Here is a 21,679-nt window from a genome sequence, read left to right as displayed (position 1 = left end):
TCAATTTGTGAATACGCTGAGATTCCCTCTGCTCCAACTTTCTATCACCACCCACAATGACATTTGAAGAGCCTGCTCGGGACATTGTTCCAGACGTCATTGACATCCTGCGGCGCTTTTCTCACCATGTAACTGATGATCCATCTCGTGAGCCAGCAGTTTTTGGTAGCTCTACACGAGAGAAACTTCGCTCCTTCATTTCCCAGGCAAAGCCAATCATCTTAGTCCTCCCGGCATTTCCCTGGAAGAATAGGAACCTGGACAAGGTCATCGGCCGACACCCAGATCTCGGCGAGGAACTCGGCCTGGCGCGCCTCAACCATGTCTGTGAAGAAATTCGGAAGGTTTACGTACACGGCGCATTACTGCATCTGATTGCGGATGGCCCCGTGTACAATGGTAAGCCTGCACCAAGAGACGCCCTTAAATGTCACTCTCTGCTAAGAAACGTACATTTAAAAGATCTCCTTGGAATTCCGGATGCGGAATACTACGCATATGGGCTGCAACTTCGAGCTCTGGCGGACAAAAAGGGCTTCGGGAGTATCCACTTTCTGCGGTTGCCGGATTTGCTCCAAGATGGAAACAGCGATGAACTCTCCACCGACGACTACCTTTCCTCTGTTCCCTCGTGGCGCGCCCGCTTGGAAGCAGATTTCCTTGATGTTAACTTTGACGTTGACCAGGAAGTATTGAAGAACGAAGACACACGCCTTACGTACCAGGGATATGTCCGGTTGGCAGAGGAAGATCTGAAATGGGGCGTCCAGTTTGGTGGGAAGAATGTGGAGCACACGGACGCATACACTGCGGCTGCTCAAGACGTAGCCAAGGATATGATCCGACGATTAATCGTACGTTGCAAGCCCCTGTTTTCACCGAACGTATACTTAAATTACTTAGGCATATGAAGCCTTGATCAGCAGGAAGTATGAACAGGCAATACGACTGTCTATTCATCCGTCGACAGGGAAGAGTAAGGTGTCTATTCCACTGCTTCCACAGGACGGAAAATCAAGAGGCACTCCATGGCATTCCAGCGTTGCTGTTTTGGCAGATGGAAGAGTTCTCACAGGTTTCTCTAAAGACTTTCGAGAGGTGTACGACTTGGTAGTACAGGACGGGGTGCCGTATTTCTTTCGCGAGAAGAGTGACCTTTTCAAACTTGACGCTGACGTTGATATCGGATATGAGTATGAGGGGCTTGTGCTGGCAGGAAACCCCACAGCCACTCCTCAACTGACCGAGAGTGACAAAGGGAAACTGGCAGAGCTCATTATCCGGTTTCGAAAGGTACGGACATTGGGGTTCAAGTCAGCACAGCATGAGTAATTTATTAATTCTTTCAAGCCTTTGAATGAGCACCTTTTTTTTTAGCTTAATACATTCACATGCGTGCAGCGCTTTAGTCCTAGGCAGCTTTGAGTCTGTGGAATATACTCGGACATTAATTAAACTTCTGAATGAGTATGAGCAGAACGATATACAACTCCACACGCCTTACCGAATACACCACTGTATTCCCTTAATCAAAAAACCAACTGGTATAGGACCACTACTCTGTTCCATGAAGCGAACGAAGTCAAATGTTCCTGCTGCCCTCCTCTCCGACCAGCGTTCATCTACCACTCGTGAGACTCTCCCGAAGTCAACACAGAGCCGCGGCTCGGAAGGAGCGTCGACCGACAAAGTGACAAAAGCAGCGGCCGAGGACATATCAGCACGGTCCTCGACTCCAAGTATCAGAGCATTCCCGCCACTGCGGCGCAGGGAAGGTTGCACAGACTCTAATGCACCCAAACTTCCGACCTCTTTGACAATCAAAAGACCGTTGATGGGCGCAGCCGCTTGCACCAATCGATCTCCAGCGCTCAGCGTTGTTTCATCGGTGAGTACCATCTCTTGCTCGTCAGGGATAATGATGCCGTCCAGCGTCAGCTCTAGTCCAGCGGGTGTCAGCACTCCCTGCGCCATCCGGTGCGTAGAAAAGCAAGACCCCAGGAATGACCGCGGAGCCCATGTGAAGTTAGAAATTGATAGCCGCGGTGTAGGCGAGAATAGAATGTTTGACGGAATCTCGCGCATGCAACGCAGAAGCTGTACCATGCGGGCGTCGGCAAGAGTATCTTCGCTCATCCCGCTGCCGACACCGCCAACCTCAAGCATGGGCCCAGGGTCCAGATCCAGCAAGCTTGCAATGCACAGTGTCTCATCGGATCTGCGGCTTGTTGACCGATGGGCTAGTGCTCCGAAGATTGATTCAAGTTTCATCGTGGCAGTTTCATCCGGCCTCCGCAAGGTTTCCATGAAGTAGCAGGCCTGGTTGCTAACCATGCTTCCTCTCTCGGATACTTGTTTGGCCGCCGTGCATTGAAGAAGACGAAAGACATCGTCCAGATCGAGCATACTCAGATACGATCCATCGCCTCCGAAGATGATGTAAACCCGTTTCGCCAACAGACTTTCTTGTAACGTCCAGAGCCGGCCGCTCCAAGGAGATGATAGTATTTGCGCAAACACCAAAAAGGCACCGGGGTCCATTGGATTGAGGCACACCTCCGCGATAGGAGTTCTCATAAGCGTCGTGTCAATGACCAGGGAAAGCTGTGCGTCCTGGTAGGTTTGACGCATACGCCTGATTGCATGCTTCCGCAGTTCTTTCGCGTCTGGCTGCACAGGCACGCAAAGCGTATCCATCCAAAACCACCGGTTGTCTTGAGAACCTTTTGTAGTTATGGGAGGATTGCTTTCATCCCATGAATCTGTCACAACGTGTTTGCTGGCCATGTTGACGAGTTGTTGGATTCTCTTGAGTTGGCACTCGGGGAGCGTGTTTTCATTAGGATTGCCCAATCCTTGTGACCAAACCTGTATACCCATAAGTAAAAAAACTTAGAAAGCGCAGTATAATTGCGTTTCAGGACATAAACTATAATCAGCACTTACGTGTGAAATTGCAGTATAACGGCGATCAGGTGAGGCCTGTTTGACCTCCAAGTCCCAGGCCTCTAGACCGTGCTCAGCATCTCTCGGAACCAAACGACAAACTGGAATTCTGCCGCTTTGCAATATCAACTCGACGGCTCCAGGCGACGGGTATACATTCGAACAGTAACACTCGCAGTCAAGATGTCGAATTTCATAGCTGTTCTGGTCAACTTGTAACAAGTTGCATACTTTCTCGGTACAGAGAGAGTGGTTGGTGGGCTTTGACGTCATTCCAAAAAGCTGCATGAAGCGTTCAATCCGAGCCTCTCGATCGTCTCTGAGTATGATTTCTCGCCAGTGAGTGTAGACAGCGTAGCGAAGATCGCCGTGGTTGCTCCAAGTCACCATCTTGCTAACAACTGACGGACACCACCCGACTTCAATCATGGATTTGTTGAACTCGTTGTCGATATCGGTCGTATCACAGCGCATGGCTCCAAACTTAGGAGGCTCACGGCCCGGCAGACGTCGGAAGATATCGCGACAGACCGTTAGGAGTGCAGAGAAACAGTGCTCGATAGACAATGTGACCGGAAATGCGACATATCGTATATCGTCGGCAATTTGCGGATCATCTCTAGGTTGACTGTAAAGGTGGTGGCAGTGCAGTGAGAAGCTCTCTGTGACGTGATCAAAGATTGAGGACAGTTGATTCTCGAGGGAGTCTTGCTCCGCAGTAGTGAGCTCATCAACGACTGCGCGCCTGAAACCCTGGAAGTACTTGGGCAGCGCCTTCGTGCACAGTCGGGGATCGTCGGCTGGACGCCCAGTGCGATCTATGAAATCCTCAACCACAAACTCGATCCCAGCGATTTTTAGGACCGTCGTATATAGCCCAACGAAGAGCCACTGTTGTAGGCAACGGGCGAGGGTAACCGGATCGGGTGAGAGAAAGTTATGCCGGCCTGGCAAAATCAGGGTAACTGTCGATCCCGGCTCCATGCGTGGGCTGAAGCGAGAATTCCACCGGTTTGGATATCCGAAAAAATCGCCGCCATCGAAGTCGTCACCTTCAAGGTACTGAACGCCGATTCTGGTGCTGCCCGTGTATGGTATGTGATCCATGGAAGCAGTTCTTGTGATGCAATAGACTGTGCAGCTTGGAAAATAGGGTCGAGTTGCGGACCAAAGGAAATATGTAAACCACGACGAGGTGACTGCTATATAATGCCGGGGGGTAAGCCTGGCATGCGTAATGACGTCGGATAAGCACAACTATTACCTGCTTTTAAGTCGAGCCTATCACGAACGACCACGTGATTAGGTTGGGGGCGAAAACCATAGATAATCCTCTCATCGTAACACATTCAATGCGAAATACAGTCTCCCCTTTCAAATGGAAAATACACGTCCTGAGGTCAGCTCATTTCAATTTTAAGCAATCCTGTCTACCACCGCACCATGAACCCGGCGAAGCCGATCCTGCTGCTTGCAGCCGCAACCAACGTCCTATTCTCAAACAACCAGGCGCGAGGCAAAGGGACCGTGCTACGGTTGTTGGAGCCAATTGCTAGCATGCGCCAGAGAGCGGCAATAGAGTCTTGGTGCACGCTCTATCGAATGAAAGATGCGAGCATCTCGCGCTTCTGGCAGAGCAGTACTGACTGGTGACGGGTAAGCCGTTGCCGGTGCGGGCCATCGTGGTTGACTCAGCTCCAGGGCAGTCACGATTCAAGTACGCGTTCGCGGTGATGAGCATGGCGCTGCCAAAAATACGGCTTCAGCGGCCAACGCTTACCACGATGGATGCAAAAGGCTTTACCGTTCTGATTCAGGAAACTCTTGAAGAGATAAGAGTGCGGTCAATAATTGTTTAATATTCGTCGAATTATTCAGCGCGCAAAAGGATGTATTGACAAGGCTCCTCTGCGCTCTGCTCGAAGCTATTTGTTGGATCGTTGTCACGAGCGCACCTTTCGGCGATCCGTGTCCTTGACTTGGTGTTGCTAAGGGGAGCGGATCCAAACTTTGATTTCCTCTTGCTGGTCAAACCTAGCGTAGTATTCAGGCGCCTCCTCAATAGAGATTTCGGACGTGGTGATAAAGTGAGGGCTCGCCCGGCTGCTGGAGATGAGGTCCACAAGCTGTCTGGCTAATGGCTTCGGATCGACAACACCGGCCCGGAAGCCCAGGTTCTTCATGAAGAAGTCGGAGAGAGGGAGGCTGATGCTATTGTTCATGGGCTGAGCTTCAGTGCCGTTCGTCTCGAACCAGAGCCCGACCTGCCCCATGACACCCTGCGGAGCCGTCACCGCGATCATGTTCCGCACCACAATGTCCTGCTCGATGTTCCCCTGGGCGTTGACCGCCTCGTAGCCCACGCAGTCGACGGATCGAATAACGCCCTGTAGCTCGTATGCGAGAATCTGCTCGACCGGGTCGGCTTCGTAGAAGTTGATCGGGATAGCGCCTATCGAAGTAGCGCGTTCGAGGCGTATAGGTACGCGGTCGACTGAGTACACCTTAGAAGCGCCCCGCAAGATGGCAGAATATGCAGCGAGCAGGCCGACCGGGCCCGCGATTTCTTTCACTCGTTTCGGACGGAATTTGCGAGGGATTAGTCGAGAGACTCTGCCTGGAATCAAGTTAGCATTGGTCGTCACCCAAGACATGTGTCCTATATAACGCAACGCCATCAGTGGTGAATTGAAAGCAAAGCTCTACGTTTTCCACCAGTCAAAATACCTTGGAGGAAACGGCGAACGCTGCTGCATTTACACTGTCTCCTGGACGTGGCACCACGGAGGCATCCAAGGAAAACAAAGATGCTTATCTGTTCGCACGAGGCTGTGGCAGTTTGATCAGCCTCCAAGCTCGTGTGGACGACAGCCACCCAACCAAGCAACGTCTTCGCGCAGCTTCATTGTCACACTGTGAGAGCACATTTCTGTCCGAACTGCGGGGCGACTACACCCCGCTGAAGGTAACGGCTGGGTTGGCAAATAATAGCATTGTTGCAAAGGTCTGTGTCTCTCAGGCTTACGAGTAGCTAGGCTTACGAGTAATGATTGGGCGCTTAATCCTAGGTGTGAGTAAGCCCCTGCGTTGTACCTTTTTGTCAGCATGTGATAGGTGAATGGCTGTAACAGCAGTTAAACACGCTGCTGCAGCTTCAGCCAATACCTCGGTTAGTGCTCCCACCTACACAGCCTCGATCCATCCCGACTGTGTCCTCTTCAGAGCTGCAAGCCCAAAGCATACAATCGAAACACGTGTCAGAGCCAGGGAGCACACTGAAGACTCCACTAACATGGAAAAAGGCAGCATGTGACAATCCTGGGCAACACGATTTCCGGACAGCAGTTTCAGGATGCATTTCAAACTGTATCCAGAGGTTTCAAATTTGCGTAGCGGTAAAGCAATGAGGGACATCGGCTCCACTAGGCGTTCGGCATACAATTAAATATCTCAGGCGGGCGGCCGTGCTGGGGAGAGAAGGTGTCGTCGGCTTAGTGTGTTGAGGAAGAAGCGTGGGAGAGCTGGTGGAGCTGGGGACGTTCGGAGGCAGCGACCCTTGGCGCGTGTTGTGAGGGCAAGGGCCCGCGCTCGCTCTTGCGCTGAAGCTGCTGGCATGAATGCAAACTTACCGGAGGGATTGTTACTCCATCCTCGGGTGAAAATCTCTCCGTGAACTCGTAATTGACTCTGAGTCGTATTTCGCTGCCGTGATTAGTGAGCAAAATCCCTCTTCTCGGCCCACATCAAATCACGTTTCGGTCTATTCGAAGACGCGAACATCGAGGTGATTTGTTATGATTTGACTGTTTTCTTGCATGTGTTTCTGGAAATGAGCCTACAGACTTATCAGTGCTATTCGATTGGTTTCTAAAGATACGACAAAGGACGGTCGCAAATATCTTGTCTTAAGATAACAACTCCTAACCTCCTGAATCACATTATCATTTACAACTTTGCTATCTTTCCGTGATCTGAAATAATGGCCTTTGTAATGTCAATAGAAAATAGTAGTGCCGTATGTCTCTCCATCCATTTGGGGTGGGGTCTGGCGTGATCCAAAATGCCGTCGGCTTCGCTCGAGGCCGAAGGAAACTAGTCCTCGGGTCTACGGTATGATTGCTAGCCGGACTTGCGTCATCGCCTAGTGCAACTCAAATTAGCAACGCGCCATGTTTTTACCGAGGCTAGCGTTGCCTGCGGAGTGTCGCTGGAGCTACTACGACGAAACCCTGAGTGCGTACCTAAGATCCGGGAAGCCTCTTCCACGGGTATATTATTAATTGTAGCCGAGGATGTTTGAATGATCAAATATAATTTCTAATCGGATTATAAAAGATTTCTGGAGAATTCTACTGGTTTTGCTGGCGCGCAGATACATAAGACTCTTATTATTTGGAGAGCCTTTTGCTAATTGTTTAAGCCAAGCCTAGGCCTCTACTCTTACTGATAAAGCATCTTCATATCTGTCGAGTAAGTTCTGTTCTATCGTACTGTTCTAGCACTACTAAGGCTTGTAGTCTCGTCTCGTCTCGTTGAAAATGGCAGAGATCTCAGCCGACTTCCCCTTTACCAAACAACATGTTCCAGTGCTGGATACCACAATGGCCTACGTCGATACGGGCCTACCGACCAATACTGCACCCACCGTCATCTTCCTCCATGGCAACCCCACGTCCTCTTACATCTACCGCAACATCGTCCCACACGTCTCTCCTATAGCCCGCTGCATCGTTCCCGATCTCGTTGGCTTTGGTGATTCGGGGAAGATGCCGTCAAATGCATACTACGTCCGCGATCACATTCGGTATTTCGCCGCTTTCATGGACGCCGTGGTTCCAAAGAAGGAAACCGACAAGCTCTTCTTCGTGCTTCACGACTGGGGGTCCGCAATCGGCCTCGACTGGGGCCGCAAGAATCCCACGCGTGTCGAGGGCGTGGCATTCATGGAATACGTGTACGAAGCGCGACGGGAAGATCTCTTGCCCGAGCTTCGAGAGACCTTCGAGAAGTTCCGCACCGAGGGCGTCGGACGCCAACTGATCATCGAGGAGAACATGTTCATCGAGGGTGTGCTGGGCCAGTTTGGCACCGCGAGGGGATTGACCGAAGCCGAGATGCAGCACTATCGCCGGCCGTTTCTGAAGAAAGAAGATCGCGAGCCGATGTATCGGTTCCCAAACGAGATTCCGGTTGATGGGCAGCCAGAAGATGTGGCTGAGTTAGTAAAGGCGTATTGGGCGTGGTTAAGGGAAAGTGATGTTCCAAAGTTGCTGTTTTGGGGGGAGCCGGGAGCTGGGGTGCCCCTGGAACAGGTCAGAGAGGTTGAAAGGGACTTGGGAAATTTGAGGTCTGTTAACATCGGGCCTGGAACACACTATTTGCAGGAAGATAATCCTCATCTTATTGGAGAGGAGACGAGGAAATTTTTGGAGGAGGTCTTGGAACGGAAATAGCCACGTAACCGGTTAGGGAAGGACGAATGACCGAGGGGTTAATTAGGTAATCCTTAGCATTGTCGAAAGTGTTCAAAGGATCCTTGTGAAGCACTCACGTGTAGCCGGACATAATTGTTAAAAGTAGGGCTAAGTACGGCTCACGGACTACGGCTCACGGTAGTTCTACGTGGAAAATCTCTTCCGCAATAGAAGAGTAAGTTAATGCGTTTAGACTTCTATCTTAGGGCCCTCTCGCTCTGCCTGCTTTTTGTGCTTCAGGAAAACAATTACACCCATGGTACAAAGGGCAAGGCCCGCGACCCTTCCCCTATAGCAATTCCAGCAATAGCGCCACCGCTCAGGGAGGAGGAACCTGGTGTTGGATCCAGGGTAGAGGCTCCAGGTGTCATCTCCGAAGCCGGTGCACCGGATGTGTCCCAAGAGCCACAATACCCGTAGTAAATTGGTATACTTGTGGGCTCTATGCTGTCACAGGAGAACGAAATGTATTCAGAAGTGTCCTCTCCGCAGCGCTACAAAGAATTCATGACAACCCTACTTAGCGCCAATGTTGCTTCCATCCAGCAATACTTGTGAAATTCGCATCAACTACTGATGAAAACGGCGAGCCTAACATTTACTATACGGCCATGTCAGTTGCGGAACAACCCCCCTCGAGAAGCCTTCCGGCATGCCAACTCTTGCAGTTCAAACCTCGAAGCGAAGTATGCACCCGCCACTTTGTCCTTTCCCACAGATTCCTATCTTCAGTTCCCAGAGACGACCGCGAACATCCAGAAGCGCCAGGAATGCATAATCACGTCAGCGCCATCCACTGCTGCATCCGGTTCGGCGACCATAACATCAGCTCCGTCAATTCTAGACAGTAGTGCCGCCAGCGCCAGTGCCTCAGCGTCTGGCGCCTCAGCATCCGCAGCCTCAGCATCCGCCGCTTCAGCATCTGCCGCATCAGCATCTGCCGCATCTGCTTCAGCCGCCTCTGCTTCTGCTGTCTCTGCTTCCGCCGCCTCCGCATCAGCCGCCTCCGCCTCCGCCGCCGCAGCCAGCGCCAGCGCCGCCGCCGCAATCGCAAACAAGGCCAACTGCTACCTATGGGACGACGCCTCACTCGCGTACGCGATCCAAGTGACACCCATCGATGGATGGACGACAGGCAGCAACGGCAAATCACTGAAGAACGAGGAGAAGGGGTGCGGGGCGCTGATGTTCTGGCACTGGGGCACGTGGTCGAAGGGCACGCAGTGGGCGACGTTCGAGCTGCCCACCTGGATCAAGGCCGGGTGCGTGGAGCGCGCGATCGCGAGCGCGGGCGGGCCGAGCGGGCTGAAGTGCCGTGGGATGGGGTGGTTTCATGGGAGGTATCTGCGGGAGGATGGGACGATTAGGGGTGGCGGGACCGGGGGTGAGGATGGTGTGCTGGCGCAAGGTGAGGCGGAGGCGACGGCGTCGCTGTTGCCGCTTGCGGTGCCTGGGGCGCCTTGAGAGTACTGGCACATCTGTGGGGATACATGAGGATAGGGTTTGGATCGACTACATGTCGTAGCTACTGAAGCGAGTATATAAAGAGTATGGCGAGGAAAGAGTACCACTACCCACACGTGTGAGAGGCGAAGCTAACAGGAGAATGAGAAGATGTCGGCGAAGAAGACTAAATTTGAGATGCAGTTTGAGAATAAGAGTGGGAACGAGGCTGAGCACCTAGCTGAAGCAAGCGCTGAGTCGGCTGCGAGACTTGATAAAGCCCCGGGATTGCTTGCAGCCGGGAGTGGCGTTTCGTGTATAGCGTAACATGAGCTTTTTCGTTCCATACAGCTGCCCAAAGCTGAGCCAGTGCGTATAGTCATTGGGATTTGGGCGGAAAGAGTAGTTCGTAGTCCTTCTGTAGTGGTTGAATAACATCGTTGAAGAAACGTTTCCGAAAGCCGTCATTGGAAAGCTCATAGTCGTACGTGTCCGAATTGGGGTGTAGGCATTTAGCAACAGCATTTGCATACCTAGGCGTCTCATTTGTTTGAATCTCTCTGGTCAACCGCTCGGCAATAAGGTATTTCGTCCAGAAATCGCCTTTCTCCACATCCTCTGGAGTCTGTAATGACGAAAGCGTTGCGCTGTACGCAAGTTCTAATAGGGCGATTCCGAGAGCGTATAGAGTTTCATTTTTGACCAGAGGAATATTCTTCACCGCGTAGTCGTCTCGAGTGCGGACTTCAGAGTCAAATACCTCTGTTACGTAGATTGCGGACGTTTCCTCGCTATGAAAGTATATGTCTCCAAGATTCCAATTTCTGCCGAGCCAGGGAGTGTCGTGAAGCTGTAATACCGCCGAGGCAAGCGTCAAGGCAAGTGTATACCTGTATTCTCAATATGTAAGCAACATCCATATGGTGCAATCCGATCAACTCACCTCTCCTTTGTACTCAAGCTGGCTCTGTTCTTTCGGCGGAACACTTCTTGAAGTGGGAGAAGAGTCTTGGCTACGGGGGACTGCGTGTCGTGTATATGATAGCACCAGTCCTGGATTCTGAGGAATCCAAGACACTCTGTTGGCTGGTGCTGAGAGAGGGAGCCACACAAATCGTCAATCTCACGGGTGTGACTGCAGGCGTGGTGCTGCAATTCGCTCTTTTGCGCAACAAGGATATCTGGGGCGGCAAATTGCGGTTTCCTCTTCGCTTTGCCGAGCGGAGGCGATGGTGGAAAGGTATCCATCCTGTGTGTCTTACGATCAGACTAAACACGTAATGCACGGCCTTGGCGAGATGTAGAAAGAGATGTAGCAATTCGGAGTGGACAGATGACAGGTCATGCAAAGGGAAGCGAAAGGGACGCGCTTACGATGGGGGTAGGGCTGGCGCCCAGACAACGGTTACATCTCGCCAGCATAAATCTCTCAAGTTCTGCGATCTGCCATGATCGAGCGAGAAGGAGAGGTTGAGCTTCTGATTGGTATCGGTACTTCCAGGAGTATTCAGCCGGAGTTTGGCACGATGGGTATGTGATGGACAGGGATGATGCCACTGTGTGTGCAAAGTCCGATGGATGCGGTGGGCGTGGCCGCGGGTGGCGCACCACTGAGAGAGCGGGAAACGACCATGTCGGTCGCTCTCCAGGCTGAGGGCGCCGTGTATCAAGTCGTGAAGCTGGCGGACGTCGCTGTAGATTTCGGCGCAATTCCGCTGGTGCTTTGCGGCATTGAATCCACCGGCAATTCGGTAGCGCCAGGACGCGAAGAACTCTTTTCGACGCTCCTCGTCAGCAACATTGTCTTGCATGAATGGTGGCTGTGGATGCGCCCGTCAGCATGCATCCGATACCCACACCGCTCTGCTCACCGTCAGATCATCCTGCAGCCTCAGCTTTCTAGCCATCAGAGCGAGTCTCTTCTGCACACGTTGCAAAGCCTTGTGGAACGTGCCAAAATCCTCGTTCCCAAGGCGCCGACGCAAGGCCTCAGCCAGGTCACTGCTTTCCCAGCCTATGTTGTGTTCGACCAAGTCTCGAAACTGCGCGTCTGGAAGTGCTAGCCCCCTTAGGAGCAGTTCGCACGTCTGCCTGAAAAGTGACATGCTGACCATGAGCTGCACTTGAAGGTCGAGGAACACGTTCTCGTATTTGACCATCGCTTTGATTGTCGACACCTGCAGCCGATGAGGTCAGCCACGGTGGCAGTCAATGAGATCCTGCGTTACTTACGCCGTCAGCATATTGGCCAAGTGCGGCGGTAGCCAAGGGAATGCTCCCCAGGACAACCCCGACAATCTCCAGGCCAGACATTTCAAGTTGTTGTTTGTTGGCACGGCTACCCCGCTTCGATGCCACCTGTCGCCTTGTCTTGGCATTAAGCAGAGTGGGGCCTTAATTACGACAGCCGATATCTCGCGATAAGAGCCTGAACAGCAGAGCAACAACGGAGCCTCAAGCATATTTTCCCCTCTACGGAGAGCCATGTCGCTCGCAGAGCATCACGTAGCTTGCTACGAGGCATTCCAGAGAGCCTGTGCTATCTCAGACGGCGGCGAACCTTCCGAATTGCCAGATCAGTTCGACAGATACAAGCTGTGGGCAGGCAACGTCGGTGCTGCTCATTCTGGCCACACATATACACTATCCTTGGACTACAGACTCAGAGAGGCATCATTCTACAAAGAACAAGTGACCCGGCTTCTCGTCATCCTTTGCCGTCATCTTAACAAAGCAGCTCAACTCCTGAATGGAGAGAGGACTCCTTTCGAGGCATTTCCGTCGGACAGGAGGCTAGACAACGCTGATTTCTCACCTAACGGGGCAATAATTCCCTCCCCCGAAGCGGACGACTCTTCTTGGGAAATCTCGTCTGACTCTGAATCAGACGCATCGTTCCATCCACCTCCTCAGCGGTACCAATCGAGCCAACCGGCTACTAGTGAAGAGGACACAGAGCTACTCGCCGATTCTACATCCAGTGAAGGCTTGCAAGAACTCCCTCAAACTTTGGAATCAATCAAGTTGACGGTTGCGAGTCTCTTCAAATTACCAATCCGCAGGCCAGCTCCGGTGGATAGGCTGAATGACCGAGCCACAGATGAAACATCATGCTTTCAGCCGTTCGACGCCATGTATATCAAAGACAAATTCCAAGGTCTGGAGGAGCAATTAGCGACGCGTCTGGGGAGCATGATCACCCAGCGTCGGCAGCTTCTCCTCTATCGCAAACGGCACTGGCAGCACCTTCGCACAGATTGCACAGAGGGAAGCTCCCCTTTCCATCATCACCATGCAAATGAGGAACATGGCGGCCCCCAACGGGCTATTGGAAATGGGGATGATACTGGCAGCGCCATGCGGTCTTCGACTGGAGAGGAAAGCCGTCATGATAGAAGCCGCATTATGACAACCTCCAAAGCCACGACGCTGAACATCAAAACTGGACCACGGCTACATCTAGATCATCTAGAACATCTTTCCGTAGCACCCATCGGCCAATCAGTGACGGAGACTTCAATTCAAGCAAGCGAACATACACGTCAGCTTCGGCTGAATGTGCCGCCAAGACCAAAGGATCCATTTGGAGCCTCAAAAGAGTGTTTTCAGTGCCCATATTGCCACTTAGTGCAAGTGATCTCGTCAGAGCGTACATGGAGGTGAGCTTAAACTGTGTATACAGTGGAACTGCCCAGTGCAATGTTCTAGAAAGCAGTTGCTAACCTTGTTTTGTAGAAAACACGTTATAGCAGATCTCCAACCATACGTCTGCACCTTCCTGCACTGCAACCTTTCGGACCATTTCTTCGAAAGTCGGGAGGCATGGTATGAACATGAAACCGAGAATCACCGGGTGGAACTCTTCTGCAACACTGCTGGCCACCCCTCATACACACACCAGCCCGATTTTGAAGAGCATATCCGGATGCATCATGGTGCTGACATGGCTGCAAAACTTCCAGCGTCGCTTTTTGGCATGTTTAAGAGGCCTCTGAGAGCTTCCGAAATGACGTGCAACCTGTGTTTCAGAAAGACCAAAAGTCTCAAGAGTCACGTCGCGCGGCATTTGGAACAAATCTCCTTGTTCGCTGTGCCGAGGGCAGATTACTCCAACAGCGATGAAGACCTCAACCAAGGCTCAAATGTGGCTCAAGACAATGCTCAAGAGTCTGACATAGATGATCTGGACGTCGACGATCCGCAAATACGAAGTACTTGGGACACAGACAGCCAAGCATCCCAGTTGGACGAGGCACCTCCACCAGGCAAGGGTACTGAACACGTAATGCCAGGATGGGAGAGCTTGGAGTTGGAGCAGCCTGAAGTCCCTGACACTGAAGGAGTTATTTGGGATACTGTGACAGACAAATTTGCCCAAGCAAGAAGTGGACTTGCGGAGGCCGCACCGCCAGGATTGGTTCCTGCTGGGGCTGATCAGAAGCTTTCGAGCAATCTCAACGGTCAGCCAACTCCCAGGACCAGATTTCAAGAAGCCATAAAAGCAATCATTGCGCTTCATCGTCACCGCAAGATGAAACGTACGAGGGGTGGACTCCAAATGGCCAACATGATTATCATTGACGCAACAGCTGGTCACCCGTCACAAAAGGAATCAGTGGAACGCATGAATGAACTCGCAATAATGTTCGCGCAAAGGTTCGCGGACTACCGGCCAATTTTGAGGGTTGTCGACAAGGATACAGGGATCCTTCGACTTGAAGCAGTCGAGGAAGCCATTCAAGATGTCTTGTCCCATCACGGACCCGAGAGTATGCTAGGGATATTTATCATGGGCCCACCTGAAGCTGCGGTCGAAGTGATGCAAACTTCAAACACACGCAGGTCGCTCGCAGAAATCCTTTTCAAATTCATCTGCAGAGAGGTAGAAGGCAAAGGCGCCAACATAGTTGTTCACTTCGATTCCGGCAACCCCTGGGCCGATCCAACAGCCGCTGCAGAGCCGATATTCAAGATGGAAGCCGATGCAACTAAGGGCTTGGACGAAGCGGAATGGACCTTCCCCGTGCTTGTTGCTTGTAGGCCAGATAGCAGCACTCCCATGTCTCAAGCAGCTCCTTTCACCGCCTCGGCTGTGTCAGCCATTTTCAAATTGATTGAGAAAGGTCGAACCTACATGCTACGAGATTTTCTCGACGCCACGTTTGCCGAGTTGCCTAAAGGCCAGAAGATAATCTGGCTTGGGCCGGACAGAGAGCACTTAGCATACACGGTCCAGTTCACTCCCCGCACGATACGCACCGCCTCCATGAACCTTCCTTCTTCCCGATCCGCCCATATCACAATTCTTCTGGTCAATTTGGCTTGTACGGTATGGCTTCTTGCCTTATACCGACGACGATTATCCAGATACACCCCTCTCTCTCGTCTGATGACAACTGAGCCAATCGGCGAGACCGCCAATGCCTCACCGGCAATACTTGCGTTCCAAAAGTGGAAGCTCATATCACGCATCCGACGCCTTAAAGAGAGGCTGCTTCAGACACGCGTTCTCTTCTTCTGGCGAATGAGCCTGGCAAACGGGTCAGCAAGTGACACCAGAGTGCCAGGTGTAGGAGCGGCCGATGGAAGCTATAGCGGCGAGGGCAAGGCATCTTACTATCCACAGGGTAGAAACAGTACTGCTTCGCGTGCTGATGTTGATTTCACAGTTCCGTTGGCAGAAAAGGCTGTTGCTAGGGTCGTTGAACAGGGTTTCTCAACATCCGAGGCTGAGTTCGCGTTGGTACACACACGCTCCCAAGATGGACAGATTAGCGTTGAGCGCGCTTTGGAATTTCTCAATGGCCTTTCTTAGTAGAGAATAGCCGTCTGGATCCTGGTTCTATGTATTCGGGTCAAGTAAATGTAGTTGTCAGGCACGGGTGATACGTGTTGAATTTTATGTGTTATGCGAGAACCACCCCAACGTAATTAAACTCTACGCTTGGTCATATGAAGTTGGAGATTTCCACAGACAGTTGATTCCTGTCATGGAATTAGCCTGCACGGATTATGCAACATTCGTTCAGGCATTCGACAACTCAGTGTGATTGACGGAGTGAGAATACTCCTCGGCGTTGCTTTCGGACTCGATACTCTTCACAACTGTGGCCTCATCCACGGCGACCTCAACCCCGAGAGCATCCTGCTGATTCCAGACAATGCAGCTCGAGTTCTAATGCTAATGAGTTTCGGGCTATCGATGGACGGAACAGGTGCAGAAATTCATCTTAGGAGCCACGTAGCCCAGAATACTCTCCGTTATCTCCCATTGGAACAGATGTTATGGTAAAGCGGCAGATTAGCGCCGACAGCCTCGACGGAAAATCAGACCGGTTTAATGAATTGCAAGATAAAAACTAGAGGAACGATCAGGAAATCGTAATAGTATTCAAGATACAATATTGTAAGAGCAAAACAAAGATTAGATAAACTCTAAACCGAAATAATAAAGCCGAAGCATCGTGAAAAGAAACACTTCCATAGCAGAGAAAGGAAGTTGTCCGCAGTTCCCTCTTATCAGCGGTATTCTATTGGATAGGCAAGCCGTCAATCCGACCCGTTGCAAGCCGATGATCTGAGGCGGCTCGGCTTAATCGGCTTCATCGGAGGTCTACCTGGCTTCATTCTTTCCCGGATCTCATAGAGAACTCTCAGATGTCCCATGTTCAGATTCTCGCCTTCTGATGCGGCGAGTACCTTCCCTGTCTTCACCATGTTCTTGATCTCACGGCCATTCAGCCTCCATGTTGCCAACTCCGACAACTCGTCGTCACTAACGTCAATCTGCCCTCTGGACATGTCCTTAAGGAATGCTTTCCAAATTGATCGCGCGGAGTGAGCGTCAAGGTCTTTGAAGGGTAGGATGAAGTCGATGCGTGATCGAAAGGCGGGATCGATGTCATCGTATCGGTTGCTGGTCAAGAAGAGGATGCCTTGGTAGTATTCCAAACGTCGAAGGAAAACTACAACCAGGTCAGCTTATTACACTGTCACCACCCCATATATCCTAATTACTCACTAGAAACCATCTCGTTTTGGGCCAAATTGGATGCAGATCGTGCTTGAAGGAAAACATCGGCCTCGTCAATAAGACACGCAGCATTCCACATCTGGCAGCTTTGCAAGGCCTCTTTGAGCAGTTTCTCCTTTTCAGATATATCTTTTCCCATATTGCTTGCACTGACAGAGTACAATGGAACATGAGAAAGATCTGCAACTGCAGGATTTCAGCATTTCTCAAACACTTTGCCACGATTCAAAGCTTACGCGATTCAGCAGCGAGTGTCTTGCCAACTCCTGGCGGACCACACAATAATATGATCACACCTTTGCCTAATGCATCTATGAGTACTTTCTTACGCAGAGCCAAATCAAATTTGCAAATCGGTTCAGCGTACCCTTTTTAGTGATGAAGTCATCAAACCCTGCCGTCTGAAGATGCGTTCGCATAGCGAAAGCTCTTAGGATCTTCTTCTCGCAATCTGGCATAACCAAACGGCTAAAGGCACCATCATTCCATTCGAAGTCTTGAATGCCATCTATGTTAAACTCACCTTAGACTATATCAGCAGGGTTTTGTTCAAAAGCCACTAAGAACTTACACCATTGATTGTCTTTAAGGTCGTAACCCTTGACTCGAGTAACGGCAATGAGGCATTGATCATCAGAGAGAGACTGGATGCGTTCTACACGAGGCTCACCCTCTGGTGTGAGGCCGAGAGACGGTTTCGCTTCGGTCGCCGTAGGTTCCTTATTGGCAGAGTTGAGCGGGTGTAGAAACGAGTTTGTTCCATAGGCAAATTTGTGATATGCCAAGGCATCGATGATGACACGATCAGATGTCTTGTACAGCAGAGTAAGCGACAATCAATCGAAGGTGAAACATGGAAAATGACATACTGGTTTGCTGATTTCTTTGGGGGCCTCCTGGATCATTCTATCCCAATCGAGTAGATGTCGTTGACCCTTGTAGAACTTGAAGTGGTATCCTCTCATCTGCTCGAATTTTCGGCCACGCACTAGAAGCCTGTGCTTAATTTCCCCCCTGTCGGGTAAGAATTTCAGAGGACAATGACGCAACTCGGTGATAGGCATCAATCCAGAGTAGTGGTAGATTCGCCAGGTGGATTCTTTGTAGCCGAAGTTCTCTCCATTCCAGTCCGTCGATCGCATGAAAAGGACCCAGAATCGGGGTCTATCGCTGTTTTTGGCACCCTTGGTGGGGTCAAAAATGTCCTGCAGGCGGTAAAGCCTCTCAACACCATTGAATTTGGAGTAAACTAATGCTCCGGGGACAAAAATCAACCACAAGTCAACCCAGGCGACAGTTCCAGTTTGGTCGTACGTCTTCAACTTGCCCATGGTGCCAGACAGAGTGGGTTTGAAAGCTTCAATGAGTAGTTCCATTTCCGCCTTCTTGACTGAGCTCCTTTCATCCTTGGCTGCAGTGAGAATTTGTGGCCATCTGTGGATCAATGGGTGAAAAGGAGGGTAGAAAACTAGTTCATCCGCGTTCAATTGGAGATTCGGGTAGCCAGCGAGTAGCTTTCGCAGTTCCGCTTTGAGTCGCGGACTCTGCACACAAATTGACTGTGTCTCCCAGGTGCTGCTACCGTTTAATCGCTTCTGACGGTGGACGATGGCGTAATGGTGACTCTTTCTTAACAATGCCTCCTCTTCGGCCTTATAACCACTGAACTCAGACCACCTTTGTTGGCAATAGCAGTCTTCACTAGTCATTAGGAAAAGCTGCTTTGTTTTGCTTGTTCCTCCGTAGAACGCTGATTTTCTGGCCCGCCGTATGTTTCTTGCAAGTGACCAGTCCTCGTTTGTCACGGAAGATGAAGTCCCGTCGGTTTCTTGAATTGCTGTGGCGATGTATGCTGGGTCATGGTCTGGACCTCCGCTCATCAAAAAGAAGTTCCTGAGCAATGGGTCGATGTCTTCAGGCAGTTCTTTGCGATCCATTTTGCGCCTGTCGACACGGGGCACAGCGCTCTCTTCGAAGAATTCATTAAGCCTTTCTCGTTACACGACATCCCCAAACTTCCTCTAGTGCTGACGGGCGCGAACAACACGTGCGTCTTGTTGTGGCCTGTTTCAGTGTCAGTATTTACCCCGCACTGACCCCCACTCAGCTGACGCTGATATACGCATTGGGTTATCTGTACACCACCGGCTTCCATTTTCAGCTGATTGCATGAAGTGTGAGGCGGAGGTCCGCGTGGCGCATGCAGTGTGCGGCAGGGGTCTGCTCAGCGCATGCATGGTCTATCCACACGGGGTTCATAGATTCATTCCCGATTGAACTCAGGTAGCCTTGCTGAATTCTAGACTGCTCATCGTACATGGATGCTTGCGTGTTCATCACGCGATAGAACTCGGCTATGCGTGTATGTCTTTCGTAATTTAGTGAAATAAATCCCGCAGCTCATATCCATTCAGCCGGATACGCCTGACCGTCTCCCAATTTCATGGCCTAATGTATACTACGACTCGGCCGTGTGTTCTCCCTTACACTTAGTTGGGGGATGGAGGCAGCAGAGCTTAAAATCCGATGTCGAAAGTACGTTACATCTAAGCTACTAGCGTTCACTACTAATGACTACATTATCCAGGTGGAAAGAACGTTCGCACCTATATCCAGCTTTTTAAACCACGAAGGTAGTATACTAGTAGGAAGGAAAAACGAGAAACACCAGGAAACTCAAAGGAGCTACGGATCGTTGGACCAGGATAGCTATGGACACAATCTACAGAGATCTTGGGGGTGGAAGCATAGAAATTCGGCTTGTGAAGGTCCAACCTGGAACGGACCTCTCGCCAATTGTCTGCAAGCTGGAAACCGTTTTTCTAAGGCACAACTTGGAATACGAAGCCCTATCGTACGTATGGGGAGATCCGGACGGTCCGAAGGTGACTATTACTGTCAATGACAAGCCATATCCCATCACCGAAAATCTCCATGCGGCAATCAAGCGGCTGAGATTTCCTGATCTTGAACGAACATTATGGGTTGATGCAATCTGCATCAATCAGCAGGATGTTTATGAGAGATCAGCCCAAGTTGCTATCATGGGCGACATCTTCCAGAAAGCTCGCATGGTCATAATTTGGTTAGGGGAGTCTACGAGTATCACAGGCCCGGGGATCCAAGGATTGAACAGGTTTGCAAGAGTCGTCAAAAGCTTTAACCCAACCTTCCCGCTACGTGGCATTTCGAGAGAACCAGTTCCGGATGACGACGAAAAGCACAGAGTCCTGCATAGCGATGGGGGATCAGAGGATCCGGGATATTGTTATCACCACTTGGCTCTCCGTACGCCTCGATATGGTCGCGACATAATGGAGCGGGCATGGTGGAAGCGCGTCTGGACTCTGCAAGAGCTTGTCCTTGCCACTGAGGCAACATTTGTCTGTGGCGGATACTCCATCAGCTGGGACGACCTGGACAGGTGCATCAGACACCTCAAATGGGCCGGGCCTGACTTTACAAAGCCGGAAGATCCCCTTTACCTTATGAGACATCATCTGACATTTTCCTCCTTCCGGGAAAAGAGGCTCGGCCGGAAGAAGATTCCACTCCTTTCCCTCATCAAAGCTTGGCGTGAACATTCAGCTACCGACGCGAGAGATTATATCTATGCCTTTCTTGGCCTTATTTCAGACTACCGCCAGTTCGAACCCAACTATTCCAAAACTGAAGAGGAAGTCTACATCGACTTCGCGAAGCATTGCATTCTCACAACATCCCACCTCAATGTACTCAGCGCTGCTGGCTACCATAAAGACCTTAGAGTCCCGTCTTGGGTCCTGGATAGCACATGCTTCGCTGAAAGATCAAGGCCTCAGTACCTGACCGACCTGGACCGGGAGAGCAGCATTTTTGCGGCCACTGGCACATCCACATCCACAGCATGTGTCACCGACGACTTGACACTACAAGCCGAGGGCTGGATTGTCGGCGTCGTTGAGAATGTAGGAACAGTTGCTCCACCGTTGGAGAATCTTGACTACATGAAAGTTCTCTCGGACTGGGAGCAGGTTGTGTTCCGCAAGTTCGGCGACAGCGGAGACTGCTCCAGAGCGGCCTGTAGCTCCCAGCGAGCTGGGGAGACTGAATCAGAGAGTCACCACGAAGAAGTCTGCGAGCTGTCCGTTGCATGTGTCTTGGATCATTGGCAGCGACGGACGACATGTGCCAGCCAAGTCTGGCCCCAAGATGACCCAGAAGCGCCCTACTCCCTTCGAGTATTACGGACTTCCATAGATGAACCTCGAGAAAAACGACTAGCCCAGGCCACATCGGAAAAGCAACCCCACTACTGGAATGGCTACACGTACTTCCCGACAGATGCCAGCATCGGCGAGGCCTTCGCCCGTACCGTATTGGCAGACTCTATCCACTACCTTTCAGACAGGCTACGACTCGACACAGTCATCGAACGCTCAAGACAGCGCGATGGAAGTGCGTACCAACTGATTCCAAACGAATATGGCTCCTATAACAGCTTTGCCCATGCTTTCTGTGATTCACGTATCCCTAAATGGGACTATGTGGAAGAAAACTTGGCTGCAAAGGTTACCTGCATTATGTGTCGAAAAGAAGGACAGAACCGGCAGAGTGCGGCAGTCAACAACCATGCTCTACTCTGCCGATCTCTTGAGAACGCGATCCGAATGAGAAGATTCTTTGTGACTCTTAGCGGTCTGATGGGGTTGGCCCCCGCTGAGACGTCGCCTGGCGACTGTGTGGTCCTTCTTAAAGGCTGTCAAGTCCCTTTGATCCTGAGAAAGGTCGACGATCATTTCAT

At 51.1% G+C, this 21,679-nt stretch overlaps 7 protein-coding genes across 7 annotated transcripts; 4 read left to right on the top strand and 3 right to left on the bottom strand.

The window, feature by feature from the left end:
- Positions 1 to 56: 56 nt before the first annotated feature.
- LTHEOB_11499 (Pyoverdine dityrosine biosynthesis) lies at positions 57 to 1,114 on the top strand (the record flags this gene model as incomplete). Its single annotated transcript, XM_035508261.1, has 3 exons — positions 57 to 399; positions 463 to 854; positions 1,058 to 1,114. The coding sequence occupies 3 exons, from the start codon at positions 57 to 59 to the stop codon at positions 1,112 to 1,114; spliced, it is 792 nt and encodes a 263-aa protein (XP_035366428.1).
- A 3,820-nt stretch (positions 1,115 to 4,934) lies between these two features.
- Positions 4,935 to 5,702, bottom strand: LTHEOB_11498 (alcohol dehydrogenase; the record flags this gene model as incomplete). The annotated part of the gene is made up of 2 exons (XM_035508260.1): positions 4,935 to 5,559; positions 5,674 to 5,702. 2 exons carry the CDS (start codon positions 5,700 to 5,702, stop codon positions 4,935 to 4,937), a joined length of 654 nt encoding a protein of 217 aa, XP_035366427.1.
- A 1,782-nt stretch (positions 5,703 to 7,484) lies between these two features.
- On the top strand, positions 7,485 to 8,399 carry LTHEOB_11497 (Twin-arginine translocation pathway signal; the record flags this gene model as incomplete). The annotated part of the gene is made up of 1 exon (XM_035508259.1): positions 7,485 to 8,399. The coding sequence occupies one exon, from the start codon at positions 7,485 to 7,487 to the stop codon at positions 8,397 to 8,399; it is 915 nt and encodes a 304-aa protein (XP_035366426.1).
- A 673-nt stretch (positions 8,400 to 9,072) lies between these two features.
- On the top strand, positions 9,073 to 9,884 carry LTHEOB_11496 (uncharacterized protein; the record flags this gene model as incomplete). Its single annotated transcript, XM_035508258.1, has 2 exons — positions 9,073 to 9,106; positions 9,160 to 9,884. The coding sequence occupies 2 exons, from the start codon at positions 9,073 to 9,075 to the stop codon at positions 9,882 to 9,884; spliced, it is 759 nt and encodes a 252-aa protein (XP_035366425.1).
- Positions 9,885 to 10,242: 358 nt separating this feature from the next.
- Positions 10,243 to 12,176, bottom strand: LTHEOB_11495 (uncharacterized protein; the record flags this gene model as incomplete). Its single annotated transcript, XM_035508257.1, has 5 exons — positions 10,243 to 10,753; positions 10,807 to 11,112; positions 11,472 to 11,683; positions 11,735 to 12,040; positions 12,096 to 12,176. The coding sequence occupies 5 exons, from the start codon at positions 12,174 to 12,176 to the stop codon at positions 10,243 to 10,245; spliced, it is 1,416 nt and encodes a 471-aa protein (XP_035366424.1).
- A 4,236-nt stretch (positions 12,177 to 16,412) lies between these two features.
- LTHEOB_11494 (AAA family ATPase) lies at positions 16,413 to 18,227 on the bottom strand (the record flags this gene model as incomplete). Its single annotated transcript, XM_035508256.1, has 6 exons — positions 16,413 to 16,828; positions 16,885 to 17,082; positions 17,133 to 17,162; positions 17,264 to 17,419; positions 17,468 to 17,708; positions 17,766 to 18,227. 6 exons carry the CDS (start codon positions 18,225 to 18,227, stop codon positions 16,413 to 16,415), a joined length of 1,503 nt encoding a protein of 500 aa, XP_035366423.1.
- Positions 18,228 to 19,607: 1,380 nt separating this feature from the next.
- On the top strand, positions 19,608 to 21,135 carry LTHEOB_11493 (Heterokaryon incompatibility protein; the record flags this gene model as incomplete). The annotated part of the gene is made up of 3 exons (XM_035508255.1): positions 19,608 to 19,981; positions 20,033 to 20,958; positions 21,071 to 21,135. 3 exons carry the CDS (start codon positions 19,608 to 19,610, stop codon positions 21,133 to 21,135), a joined length of 1,365 nt encoding a protein of 454 aa, XP_035366422.1.
- Positions 21,136 to 21,679: the final 544 nt, after the last annotated feature.

This window comes from Lasiodiplodia theobromae (genome assembly GCF_012971845.1).
Source record: "Lasiodiplodia theobromae strain AM2As chromosome Unknown scaffold_49, whole genome shotgun sequence".
In the NCBI taxonomy this organism is placed as follows: domain Eukaryota; kingdom Fungi; phylum Ascomycota; class Dothideomycetes; order Botryosphaeriales; family Botryosphaeriaceae; genus Lasiodiplodia; species Lasiodiplodia theobromae.
The sequence above is the reverse complement of the archived record's forward strand: the minus strand, read 5'-3'. Positions and strand labels throughout refer to the sequence as shown.